General features: G+C 40.7%; 1 protein-coding gene across 8 annotated transcripts; it reads right to left on the reverse strand.

Annotated features, from left to right (window-relative positions):
• Positions 1 to 305: 305 nt before the first annotated feature.
• Positions 306 to 14,646, reverse strand: LOC117749067 (serine/threonine-protein kinase BRSK2-like). 8 transcript variants are annotated; one of them, XM_034559273.1, is made up of 19 exons: positions 13,555 to 14,646; positions 13,357 to 13,451; positions 13,068 to 13,153; positions 12,476 to 12,616; positions 12,037 to 12,153; positions 11,758 to 11,791; positions 11,300 to 11,368; positions 11,008 to 11,154; positions 10,480 to 10,511; positions 10,169 to 10,333; positions 9,182 to 9,279; positions 8,207 to 8,357; positions 8,041 to 8,101; positions 5,925 to 6,555; positions 5,621 to 5,669; positions 5,361 to 5,484; positions 4,817 to 5,027; positions 3,543 to 3,632; positions 306 to 2,973 (listed from the first exon to the last, which is right to left on the reverse strand). In XM_034559273.1, exons 1-19 carry the CDS (start codon positions 13,637 to 13,639, stop codon positions 2,762 to 2,764), a joined length of 2,598 nt encoding a protein of 865 aa, XP_034415164.1. In that variant the 5' UTR covers positions 13,640 to 14,646; the 3' UTR covers positions 306 to 2,761. The 8 variants fall into 8 exon arrangements, with proteins under 8 accessions (XP_034415164.1, XP_034415170.1, XP_034415166.1 ...); XM_034559279.1 differs by having other exon boundaries at positions 5,925 to 6,201; positions 8,207 to 8,360; XM_034559275.1 differs by having other exon boundaries at positions 4,817 to 4,994; positions 8,207 to 8,360.
• Positions 14,647 to 21,048: the final 6,402 nt, after the last annotated feature.

Genomic DNA, 21,048 nt, shown 5'->3' on the forward strand with positions numbered 1-21,048 from the left:
TTAGGTGTTTTTTCTGTCTTCTTTCGACCTCTTGTAACAGTCATATGCTATTGTAAACCATGGACGTAACCCCATCTGTTTGTTGAAAGACATATGCCATGGAAAACTATAAGATGTGATTGATATAGCTCTAGGAGAAGCTACATCACTTTTTGTTTGGGCATAGGCTCATGTTGTGATTATTATAGTATTTGATATTATAACAGATACTAATGATTGCATCCGGATGGGAACATTATCTGAAACTTTGCAATATAAAAGAAACAGCCATGGACAATGAACACCATTTAAACCCAGAAACTAAATAGACACACATGAATTTAGGGTTTATTATTGTAACCATAACAATAAGGTGGATCTCTCTTTATTTTGACCATCAATTCAATCATAATTTTTTATCACAGGCAATAGTTATAATAGTGCACTTTTTATATTTAAATTATGATACAGACATTTCTTTTTTAAACACCTTATTCTACTGACCCTTATGAATGGAGAATAGTTTACAATCTTAGCCAGAGTTGGGTCATTGAAAGTGAAGGTGATGAGAGATGAAAATGGTGATGGTGAGCAATCAAAGAGTGTATACGGCAAACAACTTTGTACAGTTTCTCTTGTGATGATGGCTACACGACAGGTGAAGAGGCAAACAGGCAGGTCAAAGGGGCAAGGCGTGAAACCAAGAGATGAAGCAATTTAGCAAGCATTTAATGTGTGTGAGAGAAATGATGTGCCGGTCAGGGTTTGGCTACATGTTAGTTGATGTAATATTTCCTGGGTCAGTCAAAATCTCTGCACGTGATCAGTTTAAAATGCATCTGCTGCAAAGTTTTTAGCTCACTCTCACTCGGTCATCATCCACCCGTCTCACACGCGTTCCAGTTGTCAGAGATAAGTGCGATACAAGACGTGAGATATAAACAAAGATCCTCGGAGAAGTCAGATGAGAGCAACTTGTCAGTCCTGCTATCAACGTCGTTCTTCTTCTTGGAAACAAACACTCAAAAAAGAGTGACGATGAGAAATGAAATATAACAGTTTGTTTTTTAAATATACTCTCGATATATTTTGTTGGCATGAAACCTAGTTTGTAAGTTCATGCATGGCACAAGCAACTTCATGAACAAATAAACGCACACGTGAATAAATTAATAAATTAATATAAATAAATAAATAGATGGATAGGTAAGTGACAAATATAAAAACAGAAATACAATTAAAACAAACATAACTGTAGCACTGTGTATCTCTCTGGAAACATTCTGCACTTTTGTTGCATATTGTGCTGTATGGAAGGAAGACTGGTGAGAATCATCGACTAGTCTGACAGTTGGAGTAATACGTGACTGTCCGAGTTGCTACGTCTGCTTGCAGAATGCTGCGACTCTCTGGTGGTGAGCGTGAGTGCAGTGATGGACTACTTGGCTCGTTGGTGAACACTGAAGTTAGGAGCGTGGGGGTTAGATGACTCTTTGCTTGCTTCCCATTTTGAAGTCCTGTTCAACAAGGAGTTGACATCGCAGGCCTTTTTAAGTCTAGCATTTCGGAAAATGTCCACTGATGAATTTCCTTTGCTTTTGTTTTTTGTTGTTGTTTTATTTTGTTCTGAGTCAGTACATGAATACTATGGCAATAGGAGACAAGCTCGACAAGAAAAGGTGGCTTCTGTTTGATCCACAGACCAGGAATGCTCTTCTCATTCAATCTGGGCACAAACAGCTGTGATGAGGTTCATGGAACTATTCACAAAAATATGATTATGTTTATATTTCTGTTCAAATCAAAAATACTTTTCTTCAGAGCAACACAATGCAAAAATCTTAGATGCATTGTTTAACATTGTCTCTGAGTAGAAAGAAAATACAAAAGAATAAAAACATTTAACTAAAAACACATGCTTTCTAAAAAGCAACTGGTCAGCTTTCCCTCTCCGACACTGTCGAGTATTTCCAGTTACTGTCTTTTCTGTTATCACTATGCTACTGACATCCTCCAAAGAAATATGTAAACAATAAATACAAACTAAATAAAAAAATACTTTTTTTTCACATTCACTTACTTAGCTTACTTTGTTGGTTTTCTTTACCTCAGGAGAAGACACTGCTGGAATTCTAGGATGTAGTTTCTCCTGAGAAAATCAGGACCTTTTGTTCAGCTCATCACTGAAGTGGGAGCAGGTTGCTAACTCTTAGGGTTCGTCTGCTGAGACACGTCTATATTTCTTTCAGTATGGACTGCATGTTGCTTGATAATGATATGAGTGCACTGGTTAATTTTAAGAGTAATCTTGAGAACCATTACAAGACTGTTATTTCTTTTTGGTGTCAGATACGGTATTACAATGAGATGGTAGACTAGCCTATCTGATCATTTCAGCATCCTTTAGCAGGCTGATTTGCTAACTGGCATGCACATTAGCACTTCACAATTCCTAGTTTGATCTGTGAAGCTGTATCTATGATGGATAGCAAACTGCTCATTCATATTATTATTTTTCCATTAAAGGGGGATTCCTTAACACTTTGTTCTCATTTAAGGGGAAGGAATCCTGGTGATCCAGAAGATCAAAAGAATCTCGAGTTGAGGGAAAAATAAGCATGGCGGGGAAAAGGCTCAATCCTTGCTGGTCAAGCACCTTCAATAACTTAGTCAAGGAAGAATAGGAGTAGCTCATGGCTCGCAGAGATACTTGGAGATGAAGTTACACTGTCTTCTTTCCGGTGTAGTTTAGGCATCCTGCTGCGTGGTCTCACTTTCTATCCTAGGGTTGGGATTGGGTTCCATTGGAGGATAGCAGTCGGGTCCTCTCTTTCGCCGAGCCTCTGCGCTGCAGAATTCCCCCGCTGCCACCTATGCTTCCGCCATCTGCTCGGTCGCCCCACTCGCACCTGTCGCCCCCACCCTCGGAACGCCTCGAGTTTTGGCGGGTGGGGGTCCCATGGGGCCGGCCGTTCTTCTCATCTGGGAAGGGATCAGTAGAGGAGGACAGTAAAGTCACTCTCGACGTATACATGCTACAGTGAATGAAATGAGATGCAGTTGTGATTACAAGAGTCGGGGGAGAGCCTTGAAGTTCGTTGTACAATTGACAAACAGTCGGAGGCGGACACAACCGTTCTTCTTCTGCTTTGGCCACAGCAGGTGATGGGGGCCTATGACCCTAAGGGCATTCTTAGCTAAGAGTATTGTTTGAACCCAAAACAACAAAGTCCATTGTTTGCATTAAAGAACATTAAGCGTACAGCATTGGGAGTTAATGCTTATTCTACACAAGCCACTTCTCAAACCACTGCTTGAAATGCATGTAGTCAAGAAGCTCATGGGATGGCAGACGTTGCCATTCAGCACCATCCTATTCTGTAAATACTTTAAGACAATTCCAGCACAAGGAAAGAAGTATTGGTCATGTGGTTAGGAACTATTCCAAAACAAATATGCAAAACACACATCAAAGATAACTAAATATCATTAAATAAGGCTACTCCTCTGTGGACATAGAAGACAAAGTCAAAGGTGGAACAAGCGTGTAAAAGCAGTCTCACCAGTTAGGGCTTGCACCATGGGTTGATCATGGGAGCTGAGAAGCTGGGCTTGAATTGTTTCCACCACTCGTCTGAACCTGCGACTCGGACCTGGAGATACACCAAGGCAAGGCAATATGACACTTGAGGTTTAGCACCAAAACCATAATGAAACAATGTTCACATCATATCTTGCCACCAACTTCTCAGATGCATCACTGTCCATTGTGTACTGAGCCTCAACATAAAGTAATAAAGTCACAAAATCATGATTTCATTCAGGAAATATCTGAATCAGAGAATAAGTAAACAAGACTAAGGATCCGATTGATCCTTAGTCTTTTAATTTAAAGGAATAGTTTGACATTTTAGGAAATATTTGCTTTCTGGCGGTAATGGGTTAGATAATAACATTGTTACAACTCTCTCTCTCTCTCTCTCTCTCTCTCTCTCTCTCTCTCTCTCTCTCTCTCTCTATATATATATATATATATATATATATATATATATATATATATATATATACAGTGGGTACGGAAAGTATTCAGACCCCTTTACATTTTTCTCTCTTTGTTTCATTGCAGCCATTTGCTAAAATCAAAAAAGTTCATTTTATTTCTCATTAATGTACACTCAGCACCCCATCTTTACAGAAAAAACGTGATGCATGCTCTGACATGCACTGTGAGCTGTAAGGTCTTATATAGACAGGTGTGTGCCTTTCCTAATCAAGTCCAATCAGTTTAATTAAACACGGACTCCAATGAAGGAGTAGAACCATCTCAAGCAGGATCAGAAGAAATGGACAGCATGTGAGTTAAATATGAGTGTCACAGCAAAGGGTCTGAATACTTATGACCATGTGATATTTCAGTTTTTCTTTTTTAATAAATTTACAACAATTTCTACATTTCTTTTTTTTTCTGTCAAGATGGGGTGCTGAGTGTACATTAATGAGAAATAAAATGAACTTTTTTGATTTTTGAAAATGGCTGTAATGAAACAAAGAGTGAAACATTTAAAGGGGTCTGAATACTTTCCGTACCCACTGTATATATATGGCTAAAGCCAGCAGCCTGTTAGCTTAGCATAAAGAGTGGAAACAGGATGAAACAGATTGCCTGGCTCTGTTCAACGGTACATAACTATCGGTATGGATCCTCTCATATAACTCTCCACCAAAAAGCAATGAAGCGCACTTTCCAAAATGTCTGTACACTGTCATGTTAAGTTGGTACAAACAAAACTACTTCCGAAATGTAAAATAATGTAATAGAAATGTCCACTCCTCTTGCCTGAAATGAGGGTGAACGTCACGCTGTAGATTCCCGTCTCCCTCCTGCCCTCCCTCTCGGTCTTCTCCCTGTCTCGCTCCCTCTCGCCTTCGGAGAAAGCAATGTCCACCTGGAACTTGACGGGCTTCTGGAAGACGGAGGGGCCGCCGGAAGACTTGTACTCGGCCCGAAAGCTGGTCTGAGAGAGAACGCTGTGACTGAGTGACGGGATCTGTTCGGTAGGGAGACAGAGAAGAAGCAGAGAGACCGACAGACTTACGAGGCGGGAGAGGTACAGGGGCCAACGTGAGTATAGGGAGACAAAGGGTGAGGGTGAGGAGAAGAGAGAAAGAGTGAGCCATTGGAGAAAGCAAAGTGATCTATCAACGTGCCACGAGTGAGCAAGATTGAAATAAAGAGAAAGCTGAAATAATGAAAGAAATGATGTGTGTACAGTATGAGAGTGAATGTGAAGTCCTTACAGCTTTGCCAGTGAGAGCCATGCTTTCTACAAACAAGCTTTGATAGTGAGAGGCGTGAAAGACGGACCACATCAGATACTCACAGACAAGAAGGCGTGAACAATGTCGGCTTTGACAGAACTCAGAGGTTTGTCTCTGATCACCACAAAGATCTGCTCCTCTTTCTCCAAGCCAATGAAGTTCCCAAACCACGACTTCTTAGCCAGCCTGGTGGCCAGACAAGAAAAATACAGTATGAGCAAATACACGGAGCCATAGAAAAGAAGAGCACAGACGCACAGCTTTATTGAGTGAAAAGAAGAGACTCCTCAGGTACTCATGTATCTCTAGGGGTGTGACTTACTCAGGGCTGGATTCTGGTGTTAGACTAGACATGTCTTCTGATGTAGGAACTGAAAGAGACAACTCATATTAAAATTTAAATGTTTGTACAATATTAGATATTTTGCTGGAAGCCAGAGAAAAAAAGAATTAAGATATAATCCATTTATAGAGGTCTGGAATACTGCCTGCTGAAAAAGAAGAGTAATGTTTTACAAGTGTTAAAGCTGAGGAAACGTTCTGAAGCGGATGAGCTACTTTAGTATTTTCCATACCTGTGCAGATACCGACGCCCACATAGTATTGAGGCAAACTACAAAACTCACCTTGCAGTTTACGGCGATGGAAGCGGGGTGAGCCCAGCAGGTTGTTCTTGAAAGAATTGAGGCGAGTCCTCCAGTGGGCAGAGCTGCTGGCTGCCATGCCGCTTCCCCCTCCTGGGCTGGAGGGTGGGGTCAGGGACAGTGAGCCCACCCCTCCCCCTCCCTCCGCCCGCGAGGAGGACGAGGACGAGGAAGAGGAGGGCGGGGTGGAGGAGGGGTGGTGAGGGTGGTGGACAGGGGTGCCCAAGGGTGTGGGCAACGGAGAGCCCTGGGGAGTAACCTGCGGCACAGAGTGGGCAGAGTTTGGATAGAAGCTCTTAGTCACTGACTTAAGGAGAGAGGACGAGGGGAAGAAGAAACGAGGGATGGGTGACAGGAGCGGAGAAGGGGAGGGTGAGCGGGGGGATGGGTTGTGCAGAGGCAGGGACTTGATGGGCTGCAGATGGGGTCGGTCTGCCGGTCCCTTGGTGGGCAGGGTCTGGGTCTTTGGGTTGGGGGGAGCTTTGAGCTTGTCATGAGCCCGTGCTGAGCGAGGAGTGGTGGCATTTCCCTGTTTGGGCTCCTTTGTGAGGAGGGTAGCGGTGGCAGAGGTGACGTCTGATTGGCTGAAAGTGAAGACGGGGCTCTGATAGGACTGGGGAGTGGGGTTTGTGGGGTGGGAGGGATGGATAATAAGAAAGAGAGGGGATGGAACATGGAGAAAGGATGGAAATGAATATCATGCTTCATGACAAAAGAGTGCATCTTGTGAGTAGTGAAAGTGTCAAATGCAATACTATCAGTACTGACTATAAATGCTTTAATTTCAGCCCTTTAAAATGTTGTGCCATTTGTATCTTATGTGACTGAATGTTTAGTGACAGTTGTGGTAATGACAGAGTAAAAATGCAGTGACAACAGACAGTGGCAGTGAAGTTGTTACAGTTCAGTGATTGTTGAAGTAAAGGTTGATTAATTTACCATATATTTAATGTGTCAATGTAGTTTAGAACATGAGCAAATCAGAAAAGCAAATGATCACATCAACCAAAATAAATCATCCAATTTAAAGGTCTAATGTTATATTCTTAACAATTGTATTTACAACTAGTTCATGCATGGCGAGGAAGAGAACTGACATGAAGACAGAAGAAAAATGCCACACAAATCTCCTGTTGCGTGTAATTAAATCTGGGGAGCTGGTGTTGTGATGATGTGTAAGAATGACTGAGGAGATTCCATTTCCATTTTTTTAAAGCAGCTCAATGCCAGGGTGGGCGATACCGATTTGATAGTTTACAATGTAATTAGTCAACAAGAAAAATGACAAGTAATCAGCTAAACACATGTTCATTGAGTGTAAATATGCTTCCTAAAGCGTATCTTAAGCTAATATGCAGATTCCCTGGCATTCACAGTAGTAGGGATAGTAACACAAAGAGAACATTCTGCACTCCGAGTTCACACTACAAGACGTTCAAAGTCGTCAGATCGCTATACATTGTTCTAACTTCACACTTTGCTATCTTGCAATTGGGACTTGAAGTTGTTGTGGTTTCCACACAACATGACCGACAGGCGACAGTGGGTCACACATTACAAGATCTTTCACCAAGAGGCCCTTGAGTATGTCTGGTCTCCAAACTACGTTTTGTCACCAAAAAACAAGCAAGACAGTGAGAGAGTAAATGACGTATATACCATGTGCATAGTCATGCTTGTTGGTGTCGTCGTTGGCTCACATGTCTTACAAAAAAAGCCTGCACCAGACGTCTTTACTATTTATAGCCTGTTCCTTTAGGTGCAACAACAACTTTGGGACGTGTTACACAACACATAAAGGGAAGTTCCTATTGTTACAGGCAGGGTAGGGGGCTCCAAGAACTTTCTGCAAGAGAAAAATCTGGGTTAAATTGTGTAGTGCGAACTAGGCATGAGGAAGGGATCTTTTATTGCTGTGTGATTTTAAGTTTAAATTTGGAATATTCCCATGCCTATGATCCTGTAATTGTATGTATGCAAGTTAATTCAGGATTTTACAATGCATGCTTGCAATGCATCACGTTCAAAGTGCAGGTAATTAAAGCAGCAGCAACAGTTAGGTGTACAGTTTGTTCAAAGTTGGCCAACAGGCCCTTACCCTGGGACTGCTGAGAGGGCTGGAGGAGAGACCAGTTGATGCTCCACTGACGGAGCGAGACCTGACAAAGAGACCAGAGGTCAAAAGATCTTCAACAATAACAGAGTATAACCACTAAGCATTCTTGGTATTCAACATTTAGAGTGTGTGTACTGTATATGTGTACCTCTGGCTGTGTGCAGCTGTGTCCAGGGCCCTGCGAGGTGGGGTAGGGGACCCCTGTTCAGTAACACTCAGCACCTCCAGGCTTTTCCTCTCGGGGCGACAGCGGCCGTGGCGAGTCAGCATTGGAGAGTCCACACGCTTTCGAGGAGGGTCTGCTGTGGAACACCACCATAAGGTTATGACAGGATTAACCAACGTCAATTAGCAGTTTAATTAAAGCGTATGTTAAAACCACAAAGATTTATAAGTACATGATATGTTGTGCAACTGCCATAATGGAATAAGACCACTCTCAAAAAGATGGTTTGTCCTTTTTGTCTGCGTCTTAAATAATCCGCTCCCTGATGTCCCTCTGTCACTATGCATTTATTTTCTCTGTTGCAGTACTAAAAAGTATGATTATGCTGAAAGTGATTTTTCCGCAGGCCTTTAGCTCACTGCACCATCTGTGACTGTGATAAATGTAGCGGTATTTACACATACAGAATAGCCGCCTTCTTCCAGTTTTGTCACATAGAGAAATCTTGCAGATGTCCTGCAAAGCCCGGTCTGATTATTAAAACACAATTATGACTTATTGTAAGTCAAATGTTACACATAGTTCCATGAAATTCCATCATAAAATATTGTCAAAAACAAAACTAGACTAGGCTTTTTGACAAATAAAAGTCAAACCCAACAAGACTGCATTTAGCCACACATTTCAGTCTGTCTTCTGTCTTCATGTCATATTGCTAACGGTGGATATCTCAATGACTGATGAATAGGCTAATGGCTATCACTGCTAAATGTTTCATCCAAAATGTAATAACGTTTAGAAAATAATCTCAAATAATCCCAAATTCATTGGCGGAGGTAATGAGTACCTGTGTATGGCACCAGACTCACAGACTGTAGAACAATTGCTTCACAGAAACTGGCTGAGAAAAGTAGCTCCCTCCCTTGAGTGGTTCCCTCCTGCCCCCTAGTGACTGACCTACGTCATTGCGTGGTGGCAAATCCTCATCCTCATAGCTGGGGTAGCGCTCTTTCCTGTCCAGCAGCAGGTAATAGATCATCTTCTCCTGGTTTTCTCTAAAAGAGAGAGAGATGAAGACACTCATTGGATGAGATGTTGGGAAAGAATAATGTTGAAAGGAAGAATAGGAGAAAATAGTAGGTAACCCTCCTATAAAGTCTATGGAGAAAACATTAGCAGGTTGTAGCAGAGACTGAGTTTTGAATTTCGAATTGATGATGTGTTTATTCACGGCTCTCCACTGAAACATATATTTACTGGAACAGACTGGAGAGAATTGACCCCATGGCATCTAAACATGTGGCCACATATATACTCCTGCTCCTCCTATGTGCCCTACTAATGATCAGGGGCTGGATCCTCCAAAGGCTGCAGTCCTCGACTGAATACGTTATAACAACCAAAAACACAGACATTTTGGGGCACAAACCTGCGCATTGTTTGAAGGCCTCAATAATCACTTTTTTGTGACAAGGACCACCTGACGGCACCACGACTTTGATATTAGTGAGGCTAGATCGCTCAGCTTCTAGTCTATCTACCATCTTGCATGCTTTAACCCTGTGGTGAGTGAGTCATCCTGACTCAGAGCAGGAGTTTCACATTGCATGATGGAGAGGAAACCATATGCCCTCTCCGCTTTCAGACAGTGCTCCAAATGGGGTCAATAAAAAAAAGCATGGCTGCATGCTTTTTTGCATAGAATGAAGTAACAACCAAGTTGGTGTCCAATGTACTGTATTGTGTATACATACTTATTGTTTGTTTTGCTCCTACATGTTTGTAAATGATAGTCTTTCAATTGAATACTGTTTTTAAATCCACATGTCCATTTTCAAGTAAGGCAGTAGTAGTTTTATTACACGGCTACTACATCGCATTGTGTTGAAATGTTTCAATTTTCCTGGAATCATGAGGCATGACGAGAGTTAAGGAAATACTTACTCTTCACATTGCAAATCACGTGTGAGTTTGCCTCGGTCTCTGAAACAACCCAGCGAGTGCATGCTGTCCAACACATCTGGGTCCAGCTCAGTCAGGGACAAGATTTGCTTCACACACACTCGCCTGGGAGGAGGCTGCTCTGGACACGGCTCATTACGACCACCCCTGGAAACCACACACACACACACACACACACAATAAAACACGTGAAAGACTCAGGTATGGTGAATATGATAAAATATGACACCACATTGCCTTAAATTAGTATTGCATTCAATAGTTAAGTTATGTGAACATGTTAATATACTCACAGATACCAGGAATGCTTCTGGATGGCCTCTAGCTGTAAAGGGTGACAGGGCAGTCTGTTAACAGCCAGATGGCCACAGAGCTTTGCTGTGGAAACACTTCACACCAGATACTTTTCTTGCATGAACAAGACACCTCATCAGTTCTGAATATTGTACATTAAAAGTCCCAATTTGCATGCGTCCAGCTGATTTTGGATGCCTTTGTTTGATCCTGTGTCTAAAACAAACTGAAGATTTAATCACCCAATGTAAGTAAGTGTCAGCTACGATAAACCAAATGCTAGAGTGCAGATAAAGAAGAGCAGGCAAATCTAAAAATGAATCAAAAAGATTCATATTAATGACGGACGTCCAATTAAAGTGCTTTTTTTAATTGTTATTCCCATGTATTCAAAAGGAAGGAATGAGAAGCAATCCCAATTCAATGTGAACAATTGAACATGGTGTAAATCTGGCAAAATGATCTCTGGATACAGTCTGCTTATGAGACCTGTATCAACAACATTGTGTCTGGGCCTGGTGTCGTACCGTGAGCCTCTTTTCAGGGTTGACCTCAATCATGCCCTTGAGCAGGGACTGGCAGTCCGGGGGGATGAAGTGGGGCATGTGGAACACCCCGCTCTTCACCTTCTCCAGGAGCTGGCGTAAATTGTCATGGTCAAAGGGCAGGGCACCCTGTAGGAGAGATAATGAGCGGTAAGGAGGAAAAACAGATGTGATCAACTTGAAAAGGGGAAAGTAAGTTAAGACTGCAAACAAACAAAGGTCATTTCACAAAAGGACCCAACTGAACTGTGAAAAAATTGAATAAAAGACCCACCACCAGTAGAGCAAATAGGATGACCCCACAGCTCCACACATCTGCTCTCCGCCCATCATATTTCTCCCCCTGCCAAAGACAGAAGCAACATCAATTCCACACTGTCTGATTACATTGAAGGCTTATCCATGAAATCTCAGTCAAAAGAAACACACAGCAATTCATTGTAGTCCTGAACACAGTGAAACCATATTTTTATTGAAAGAACTAGATATTAGTATTGTATGCTAAGTGCCTTCAAGAATATCTCTGACAAAGATGAGCCTTCTTCAAAACCATCCAAGTGATAGACTGTATATTCCATCAAGACTAGTTACATTATTTTTTTATTTCATTGAAACTTTTATCGATGTCTTTGTGTTTAGCTCATGTAACATAGTATTTGCCACTAAATGGATCATTTAATAACATAATTTGCTCATTTAAATTACAGGTACCAACATTTGAGGAACACATACCCGTATGACTTCAGGGCAAGCATAATGTGGTGATCTAAAATAAAAGAAATATGTTACAAGCAACATTTCTATGCTTACAATTCTAGAATAATTTACAGTAATACTAATAATAGTAAAACCAACGTTGTATAAAGTCGTTAGCGTCCGTGACAACTACTGTACTCTTTATCACGACATTATGTAACATGCATAGATTTATATTAATCCTGAAATACAAAATATGAACCTTTTTTATAATGTGTGTACACATTATTTAACACACTCAGAGCTGGTACTCACCCACAGCTGGTTTCCAACAAACTGTCTCCCACCTGTAGGGAGGCCATGCCAAAGTCAGCAATACGGATGTTGTTCTTTTCATCTAGGAGCAAGTTCTCAGGCTTCAGGTCTCTGTGACTGCAAAAATACAACATATACTATAAGTATTCTCGTGCTGATTATGGCATTTTATATTAACTGTGACTACAAGGGTGTGATAAAGTGCCTTTAATAGTGGTTCATGCAAGACAATCACAAGTTCTTCCACTACTTTACTACTTGATCCGCTGACACAAAAATTTATTTAAGGATGATGAGTGCCTGCAAACATCAATTCAGTATAAAAGAGGAATGTTTCAGATACATTTCTGACAGCTTCTGAATTGTTCTGGCATGACACATCAAATTGGCGTTGATTCTTCATTGTTTAAAGAGGTTACTGCTCTCTGCAAAAACCAACCAGATGGAATGACTGTGGCAGAAATCCAAAGCAGAGATGATCTGCCTGAAGAACTTCCTGGCTTCTTTCGGAGTCAGTCGGCCTTTCTTCACCAGGTAGTCAAACAACTCTCCTCCTGACACATGCTCCAACACCAGGTACCTGCCAACATACAGGGACAACAGGGTGATTTCAAACGTTCATCTCTATGAGACAGGATGAAAACAGAGAGAGAAAAAAAAAATAATAATCTAAACACATACAGTATTAAACTGTAAGATACCATTAATGTGTGATGTTAGCTACTAGGACCACAATATTGAGATGAAATCTTGCAATTCATTTATTTCAGCCAACCTGCCCGTCTACAACAACAGTTGTTTTATGTCCGAATTTAAGCATTTTGGCAAGTATTATTTTTCTAAATATAGATCAAAAACGTTCTAGAATTGTAGGAGATGAAGGAAAGGTGATGAGAGCAGATTATTATAGTTCTCTGAGTCATTTTTATACCCATCCTGCTCCAAAGTTCAGCATTCACAACAAGAAAGAAAGCATGCAGACTGCACTGAGGCCAGTTGTGAGGCTCTTTTGAATGCAGAAGGGAACTCACAGGTATTTGTTATTCTCATAAACGTCATGCAGCTTCAACACATGCGGATGCTCAATCAGTTTCAGAATGGCAATCTCCCTCTCAACCTGGTTAGAGAGAGGAGACAGAGGTGAAGAAAAAGATATGAAGATACTAAAGCAGAGGACTCAAGCCACGCGTGTCATTTTTGAAGCAACAGGACAGAGGTTAATTTCTAAACAAATACAGAAGATAAATATAGAAAACATCTAATTATAAACAGAGTTAGCATTATCGTCACTGCAACAACGTCAACGGCGTCACACTGTACCTTCATCAGCACTGACTCAGACAGCTTCTCTCTGTTGACTATTTTGATCGCTACCTTCTGACCCGTAATGCAATGGACCCCCAGTTTGACCAGTCCTGAAATATACAATGAGAGAGATGAAGAGAGACAACACATTGAGACAGATTGGCATGAAGGAGGCATGAAATAACAGTTTAAAATACAGTTTGTTGTACTCACCTGTCTGTCCCTTCCCCAGAGTTTTCTCCAGTCGGTAGGGCCCAACATATTGAGCTGACTGACTTAGAGACAGTTCCTTACTCATACTGCTCTTTCTGCAGGCTAATACACTACTACTACTACTAATACTACTACTACTACTACTGCTACTAATACTACTACTACTACTACTGCACAGTGGTTATTGCAATCACTGTGATATTATACAGTTATTGTTGGATACAAGATGATGCAGAAGGACTACCTTTTATTTCTGTGACAACAATGCAACCCTGGAGTTACAGGGTGAGCACGTGAAAAAAAATGCACGAATCAAACTGGTGCTGATTTACACACATCTGGATGACACATGAGCATTCTTCATCTAAACGTGGTCAACACACAGAGCTAAATATGTCTGCCTTTAAAAAAATTTAAAAAAACATTTAAAATGTTGATATTTAACAAAATAAAACCAGCTTGCTCGTGGTCGATTAAAGCAAAGAAGCTGAGACTGAGTTCCTCTACGTTGTTTTTTACGCGTTAAATACCGACCGATAACCTGAAGAAAAACATGACAGGGTAGGCAAACTCCAGAGCTCCCTCCTGTACATCAACCTATTTATAATTCACATGTATGACGTTAACTATATATGACGGTAAATAAGATAAATCCTCGCAGACTATCTTTATGGCGTTATTAGCCTTAAAACCACCAAGCGGTTCCACGTCTGACGCACAAGACGTGTGTGTGTGTGTGTGTGTGTGCGCGTGTGTGTCCTCTCGCTGGTCGAGGCAACAAACACAGCGTCCAGTCGGTCGATTGGTAATGAAGTGAGTAGTTAGTATTCCCCTCGCCAGGCCTGTTTCACAGGTGCAATAGCGCGCTGTCGTAGCCTCGCCGCCGCTTCTCCCACACAGCAGCGAGGCTAGCTTTAGCTTCAACGGCTGGACCAACGGCCGCCTCGCTCGCGCCGCCTGTCAAAAAAACCGACCCCTCCGGAAGTTGCTGGGCATCGCCGAACGGTGAGATTGATCAGACAGCCGCCGCATTCTCGCAACATCTCGAGGTGAAACGCGTATCCCCAGCAAAACAACCATCTTTTGGCGAAGTCCTCCCCCTCCCTGTCTCTCCACCCCCCCCCCGCCGTCTCTCCCTCTCTACATCACTGCGAGTAGCGGATCACAGCATCTTCTCTCTCCTTTTGGCGTGTCCTCCTCCCTCACCGGCGGATACACAGGTACAAAAAAAAAAAAAAAAAAGCGAAGATATCCGCAGATCAAGTCGCACTATTGTCGACTGCCTTGTTCCTTGCGCCACTCGTGATAATAGTTCACGCAGGGTAAAGGGCCCCTGTGTTATACTCCCTTCGGTTTTCTTGCCGTAAATCGATATTTTCTCTCTCCTTCCTTCCTTCGCCTCACTTGCATCAGCATCCGGGTCCCACTCCCTCTCCATCCACTCTCCTCTCGCCTCTCCTCCCCCGCCCTCCTGCTGATCATCTTCCTCAAAATAGCCTTATCGCTGCATTCACCTCGCCGCTGTGGCCCCACTGGGGGCCCCACGGAGGGCCCCGTGCATTGTTGCGGACGCCTCCCTCCCTGTTATTATGTAAGACCTTTGGAGACATCGCCAGAGATGGCGGATGAGGGATGCCGGAGAGCTTTGGCCCGGCTCTGGTCTTTCAGAGTCCCTTGTGTCCCACAGGTGGAGTTTTTAACAGAATATAATATGATTAAATGAAAGGTGTAACTTAGAGGTGTTTTCCTGGGATGAATTAATGGCGTGCTGTTTATTTAAACAATTGCTAAAATAATTACCAGAATTACCAGTTACCAGTGGATGAAAGTAACTTAAATGTAGTCTACTTAAATACATTATTTCAGTACATATTTTCAAAAAAAAACTACTTGCACGACACAACATAATCAATTGAAATACTTTAATGCATTGTTATAGATCAAACTACCCAGCAGTATTCAAATGAGCTCCAACTGGACCAGCTGTGACATTAACACATTGCCTATAATGCATTCATGAAACAATAATCCAATTATGATGAATATAACCCTGTGAAAAGCATTGTGCCTAATGAGTCATTTTAAAAGCACATTTGACTAGTAATGCTACTTTTACTTGTACATGCAGGACTCTTATCTGAAATTATGGCATTACTAACCCTGTCCAATACAAGTAAAATCCCTGCATTCACATATTACTGAAGTAAAGATGTATAAACAGCTAAATGTACACATGTAAAAAATAAAAGTATATTGTTCAATCAATGTTGTGAGCATTTCTTTTTTTTGTAGTTTAATCTAAATTTTTCATAAGATGACCATGTTCGAAATTAATGTGAAATCTTAATGTTCAAAGTAAATTGTAATAGCCTCAAAATAACTGACTGGCGTAAAAAAATAATTATTTCCACATTAACCATTTTTTTAATGAAGGTTATCCCGAAGATAACAGTTAACAGTAGAAAAAGCAAAAACACATTTTCTGATGAGAACATCTCCTTAAAGAAGAGCCATCTCCCCTTCTCATCTAGAAAGAAAACTGACAGACAAGTGTTAGGTGCTGTTTTAAATTAATCATGCAGGCATGACAGTTTTATAATTTAAAAAAGGGCAAGTAGGACATTTGAATGTATCATCTGTAAAGTGCCTTGAAAAATCTCTAAAATCTCAATTTGAAATGTTGTGTGTGGGCGGATAATTCCCCAAAGCCCATCTTCATCTGTGCCTGGCTGGTTGATTTACACGCAGCCAGAAGGATTTGTCTCCAAACACGGAGCAGAAATAGAACAGGAAACTCATCCTACTGTTTTCTGGTTAATTCTGATGGGACATATGTTGTCTTTTGGGATCAAAGTACATTGGTGCAATACAAAATAAGTAAGCCTAAATCAGGGCCGTAAATGATAACGTCTACATCCCTTAAAGGACAATAACAAAAAAGTCTACATTTCTGACATGGTTTTACCATCAGAAATAATAAAATAATTGAGGCAACAAAGGTGTCAAAGAAACAAATGGGGGGGGGGGGGGGGGGGGGGGGGGTAAGACAAACCGTCTCAGTCTGCAGTTGTTTTGAGGACAGAATTAAGTTTGTCTTTGCATAAATCTAAAAACATACATGTCTCCCCACCCCCTATACCTACCTTTTCTTTCACAATTAATCAACAACTAATTTGCTCATTCAAGTTAAGTCTGTCTCTTAGCTTGTTACTGAACCACTCTGTCCTCAATTACATGAGAGGTTCTTCTAAAACCCTCTGGTTCCTAACAAGAAACTCCAGAGAAACTTCTCTTCCAGGTCCTTTCTCCAGTGCACTCTTTGTGCATTCAAGCCCCACACTCATTGAAAGAGTTCCGACTGTGAAAAGTGCATTAGACTGCTCAGTGCAGCAACTAATGTGAGGATTAAGCAGAGATTAACCAACAGTTCTTCCATTAAAAGAAGCTATTCCCCGTAGAAGCCAATTCAACAACAGTCCAAGAGTTTGTGAATGCAAAATAAATGGCTGATATAATATCATCTGTGATTCTCAAGAAAAAAATACACTGTGTGTGGTAAATGGATAAGCTTTATATTTATTGTTGTATTTATTTGTTGTATTTTGGTGCATACATATGTTTCAGTGCACAGGTAATAATAGTTATAGTTGAGTTGATAATGGAGTTGTAACATTTTGGTAAAAATATTTCACATTAATAGAAGTATGTAGCCTCAGATGCTCAGTGGCATCCCCTCTTCAGATTTTCAGATGGTTCGGTCCAGTGCAATATGCAAGGAAAGGAATGCTGGCAGAGTGGAGAGGTTTAATCAAATGAAACTGATTAACAAAAAAAAGAAATGGTAAATGTTATGAATTTGCAATAGCATAGGTGCAATATGTGACATATATCATTTGGTTACAACAGATTGTCTATAGTGTCTATGGAACTTTACGAAATAAAACATGGAGAACAAAAGATCAAACAAACCTTCACAAAGTCAGTGACGTATAATGTTATAAATGGAACAGCTTAAGTATTATTTTTTAATTCCCATTTCACAATATCCATTTCAACATCCAATTTTCTTTTTCCAGGATCAGTTATTGAGATGTACAAAACTTGTTTTTTTATTTCCCCTTCTATTTAACCTTTTTTCATTTTATTTTAATCTATTTCTGGGTGAAATGACCAGCCTCCATCTCTTAGTGAAGTCACTGATGATTCTTGGTTATCTACTTGTGGAATTAGTAAAGTGATCTGACAAAATGGAATACACATTTCTCCCCAGTAACTGACAGTGACCGCCTATAGCTTTAAAAGAGAGTTACAGTATTGTGGTTTACAAGCACTTATCTGTGTAATACCACAGGAATGTTATGGCTCTTTATTCAGAAAAACAAAACAATATTTTGTAGTCATTCGTGTGAACTTACATTTTATTAAGATGTACTTATTTTATGTATCATGATCCCTCCGACAGGGTTTTTATACAGGCCTGGAAGGCATCTATCAGATCTTTACAGCTTTCCACTCCCTTCTCTCTGACACTGAAACAAAAAGCTGGATTTACAAAACACACTTACCACTCGATGCACATGGAGCTGGGTTATCCTCTTTGGCATATTACATGGTTTCCTTTAAAATTGTAAAATGTGACATGTGTAAAATAAATTAACACATAAGAGGTCAAATGACTCAGTGGAGGATATGAGTAATATCTCTACATTCAGTCTACGTGTGCATCAAAAGGATTATAACAGTATATTTTAACTCAACCCCCCGCAGCTGCTTTCATCTGGATTTCATGAAGTACGAAAAGAAGATTGTGTAATCTGTGCAGCAGCTCCACAAACACGTGGACACGCAACCAATCGTCTGTCGCTTCTTCATGTAACACGAACCAACAGCCTGGAATGTGCAGATGCTCTGCAAGAGGTCATACTATTTTAAACCTCAGGTATATTTGTGCTCCTCAAGACATGTACGTTACATGTAACAGCCCTCTGTAAATGTCATTATACTCTTAGTACTGCATGTTGAGTGGATTCACTGAAAGTTGTGAACAAGTAGTGTACATTGATTCCAATTAGACTTACAAGCCCATAAAAAAATGTATACATCATTCCTGTCATAACTCACCATTTGTTAACATCCTCTTTGATAACCTGGCAAGCTGCTGGAATAGCTTCGTTAGAGTCTGGCATTTCGACAGAGAAGAGCTGGAGTTGGTTGTTGTTGCTGCAAGAGCTGCAGTCGAGTGTGGTTACAGATTGGTTACAGGGAGGGAGGGAGAGAGAGAGGGAGGAGGCACAACCATGATCGTGTGTGATAAACTCGAAATAAATTAATCATCTGCAAGAGATTATTCAGTTTGATTCAAAATGATTGCTTTCATTTCTAGTCTTACTATTTATTTGATCTTTTTTAACAAAATGTTTAAGGGTGTTCTGTGTCTTTGCGCCTTTCTCTTAGTATACTATTGTCTCTGATATGCTTTCCCATTTATGTACATCAACCAATATAATGTGGGTATTCCTGAATGCTTTCATTCCTATCCTTTGTTTTACCAGCTTTCTAATGAATATGCTGATAGCTGACCTTTTGAGTCAAGCAGTATGCATTACAAAGACCTCATAATGCATCTAAAATACTCACTACAGGGGAGGGTCTTTTCCTGAAAGGAAATTGGAAACCCTGACTTTGTATAACATTGCTTTGTTGGCTTAAGAGGTTGTGAGGTTAACACATTTGTTTCACCTTTAAAATGTTGAATTAGCATTGAAAACACTGTTAGAAATGATGCAACTAGCCTTGAAATAATATAAGATGTAATGGATTCTAAAGATAAAAAATAAAAGCACATGAGTAGCATTAATCCCCATAGGAACATACATTTGTTTCTTGTGTTGAACATCCAACATTTTGTCTGACCCACAGTCAAAGGTTTTTCCCTAATGCATCTCAAACAATATTCTGAATCAATTTACATGCATACCTTTTTACTGAAGACAAAAAGGAATACATTTCTCTATTGATTCTCATCAAAATGTATAGTGTTTTTAACATGTCCACATGTAATTGCATATGGAAGTAATATCCTGCTCTGAAGGTAATGGGACTTTTTTTTTTTAAAGGCCATCTGGATGACAACGGGTAGCACTTTATTTATTAAATGGAAGTGAAACATAAATATATTGTACTAAAATAATGAGTATTTAAAGAAGAAAATTCTATTTCAATTCAATACCAATTCAGTTTATTTTGTATAGCCCAATACCACAAATTACAAATTTGCCTCAGAGAGCTTTACAATCTGTACACATACGACATCCCTGTCCCAGGACCTCACATCGTATCAGGAAAAACTCCCCAAAAATAACCTTTCACAGGGAAAAAAGGGAAGAAACCTTCAGGAGAGCAACAGAGGAGGATCCTTCTCCCCGGATGGACAGATGCAATAGATGTCATGTGTACAGAATGAACAGCATTTACAAAGTTACATAAACACATTACATGAATATGACAATGTATGAATGGACCTCCAATCCATGAAACAGAAGGAGGTAGAGAGGAGGGGGTGGGGCATCAGCAGGGGCAACGCGGGAGACCGGCTCACCAGGCATCAGACACCTCCAGGTCCAATGGACCCTATGAGACGTGAAGTCACAACGACTCCGGGGAGGAAGCAGAGTTAATAAGGTGCAATGGAGTGATGTAAATTAATCCATAAGGAGAGAGAGAAGAGGATAGAGGAGCTCACTGTATCCTAAAACATCCCCCAGCAGCCTATAAGCCTATAGCAGCATATCAAGGGGCTCGACCAGGGCAAACCTGATTCAGCCCTAACTATAAGCACTATTAAAGAGGAAAGTCTTAAGTCTATTCTTGAATGAGGTGACTGTGTCTCTCTCCCAGACTGAAAGTGGAAGCTGGTTCCATAAAAGAGGAGCTTGATAACTGAAGGCTCTGGCTCCCATCCTACTTTTTAGGACTCTAGGAACCACAAGTAGCCCCGCATTTAGTGAGCGCAGCTCTCTAGTGGGGTAATATGGTACTACAAGCTCCATAAGATATGATGGTGCATCACCAATCAAGGCTTTTTGGTGAGGAGAAGAATTTTAAATGTGATTCTTGATTTTACAGGGAGCCAGTGCAGAGCAGCTAATACAGGAGTAATGTGATCTCTTTTCTTAGTTTTTGTGAGTACACGAGCTGCAGCATTCTGGATCAACTGGAGGGATTTAAGAGACTTATTAGAGGAGCCTGATAATAAGGTGTTGCAGTAATCTAGTCTGGAAGTAACAAACGCGTGAACCAGCTTTTTTAAAAAGCAAATCAGAACAAGGATAACATGTAATTTATCCTACATGTTTACTTTACTTTCAAAGATTTGCACATATGAGACAGCAATGTCAAAAAGTTGAAATGGATCAAATATTGTATAGTCACGAAGCATTTACAGTATTTTAGGGACATCATTTAACTTCACCACTAGGGGGCAACAAACACTAT

This window comes from Cyclopterus lumpus, chromosome 19 (genome assembly GCF_009769545.1).
Source record: "Cyclopterus lumpus isolate fCycLum1 chromosome 19, fCycLum1.pri, whole genome shotgun sequence".
Lineage (NCBI taxonomy): Eukaryota > Metazoa > Chordata > Actinopteri > Perciformes > Cyclopteridae > Cyclopterus > Cyclopterus lumpus.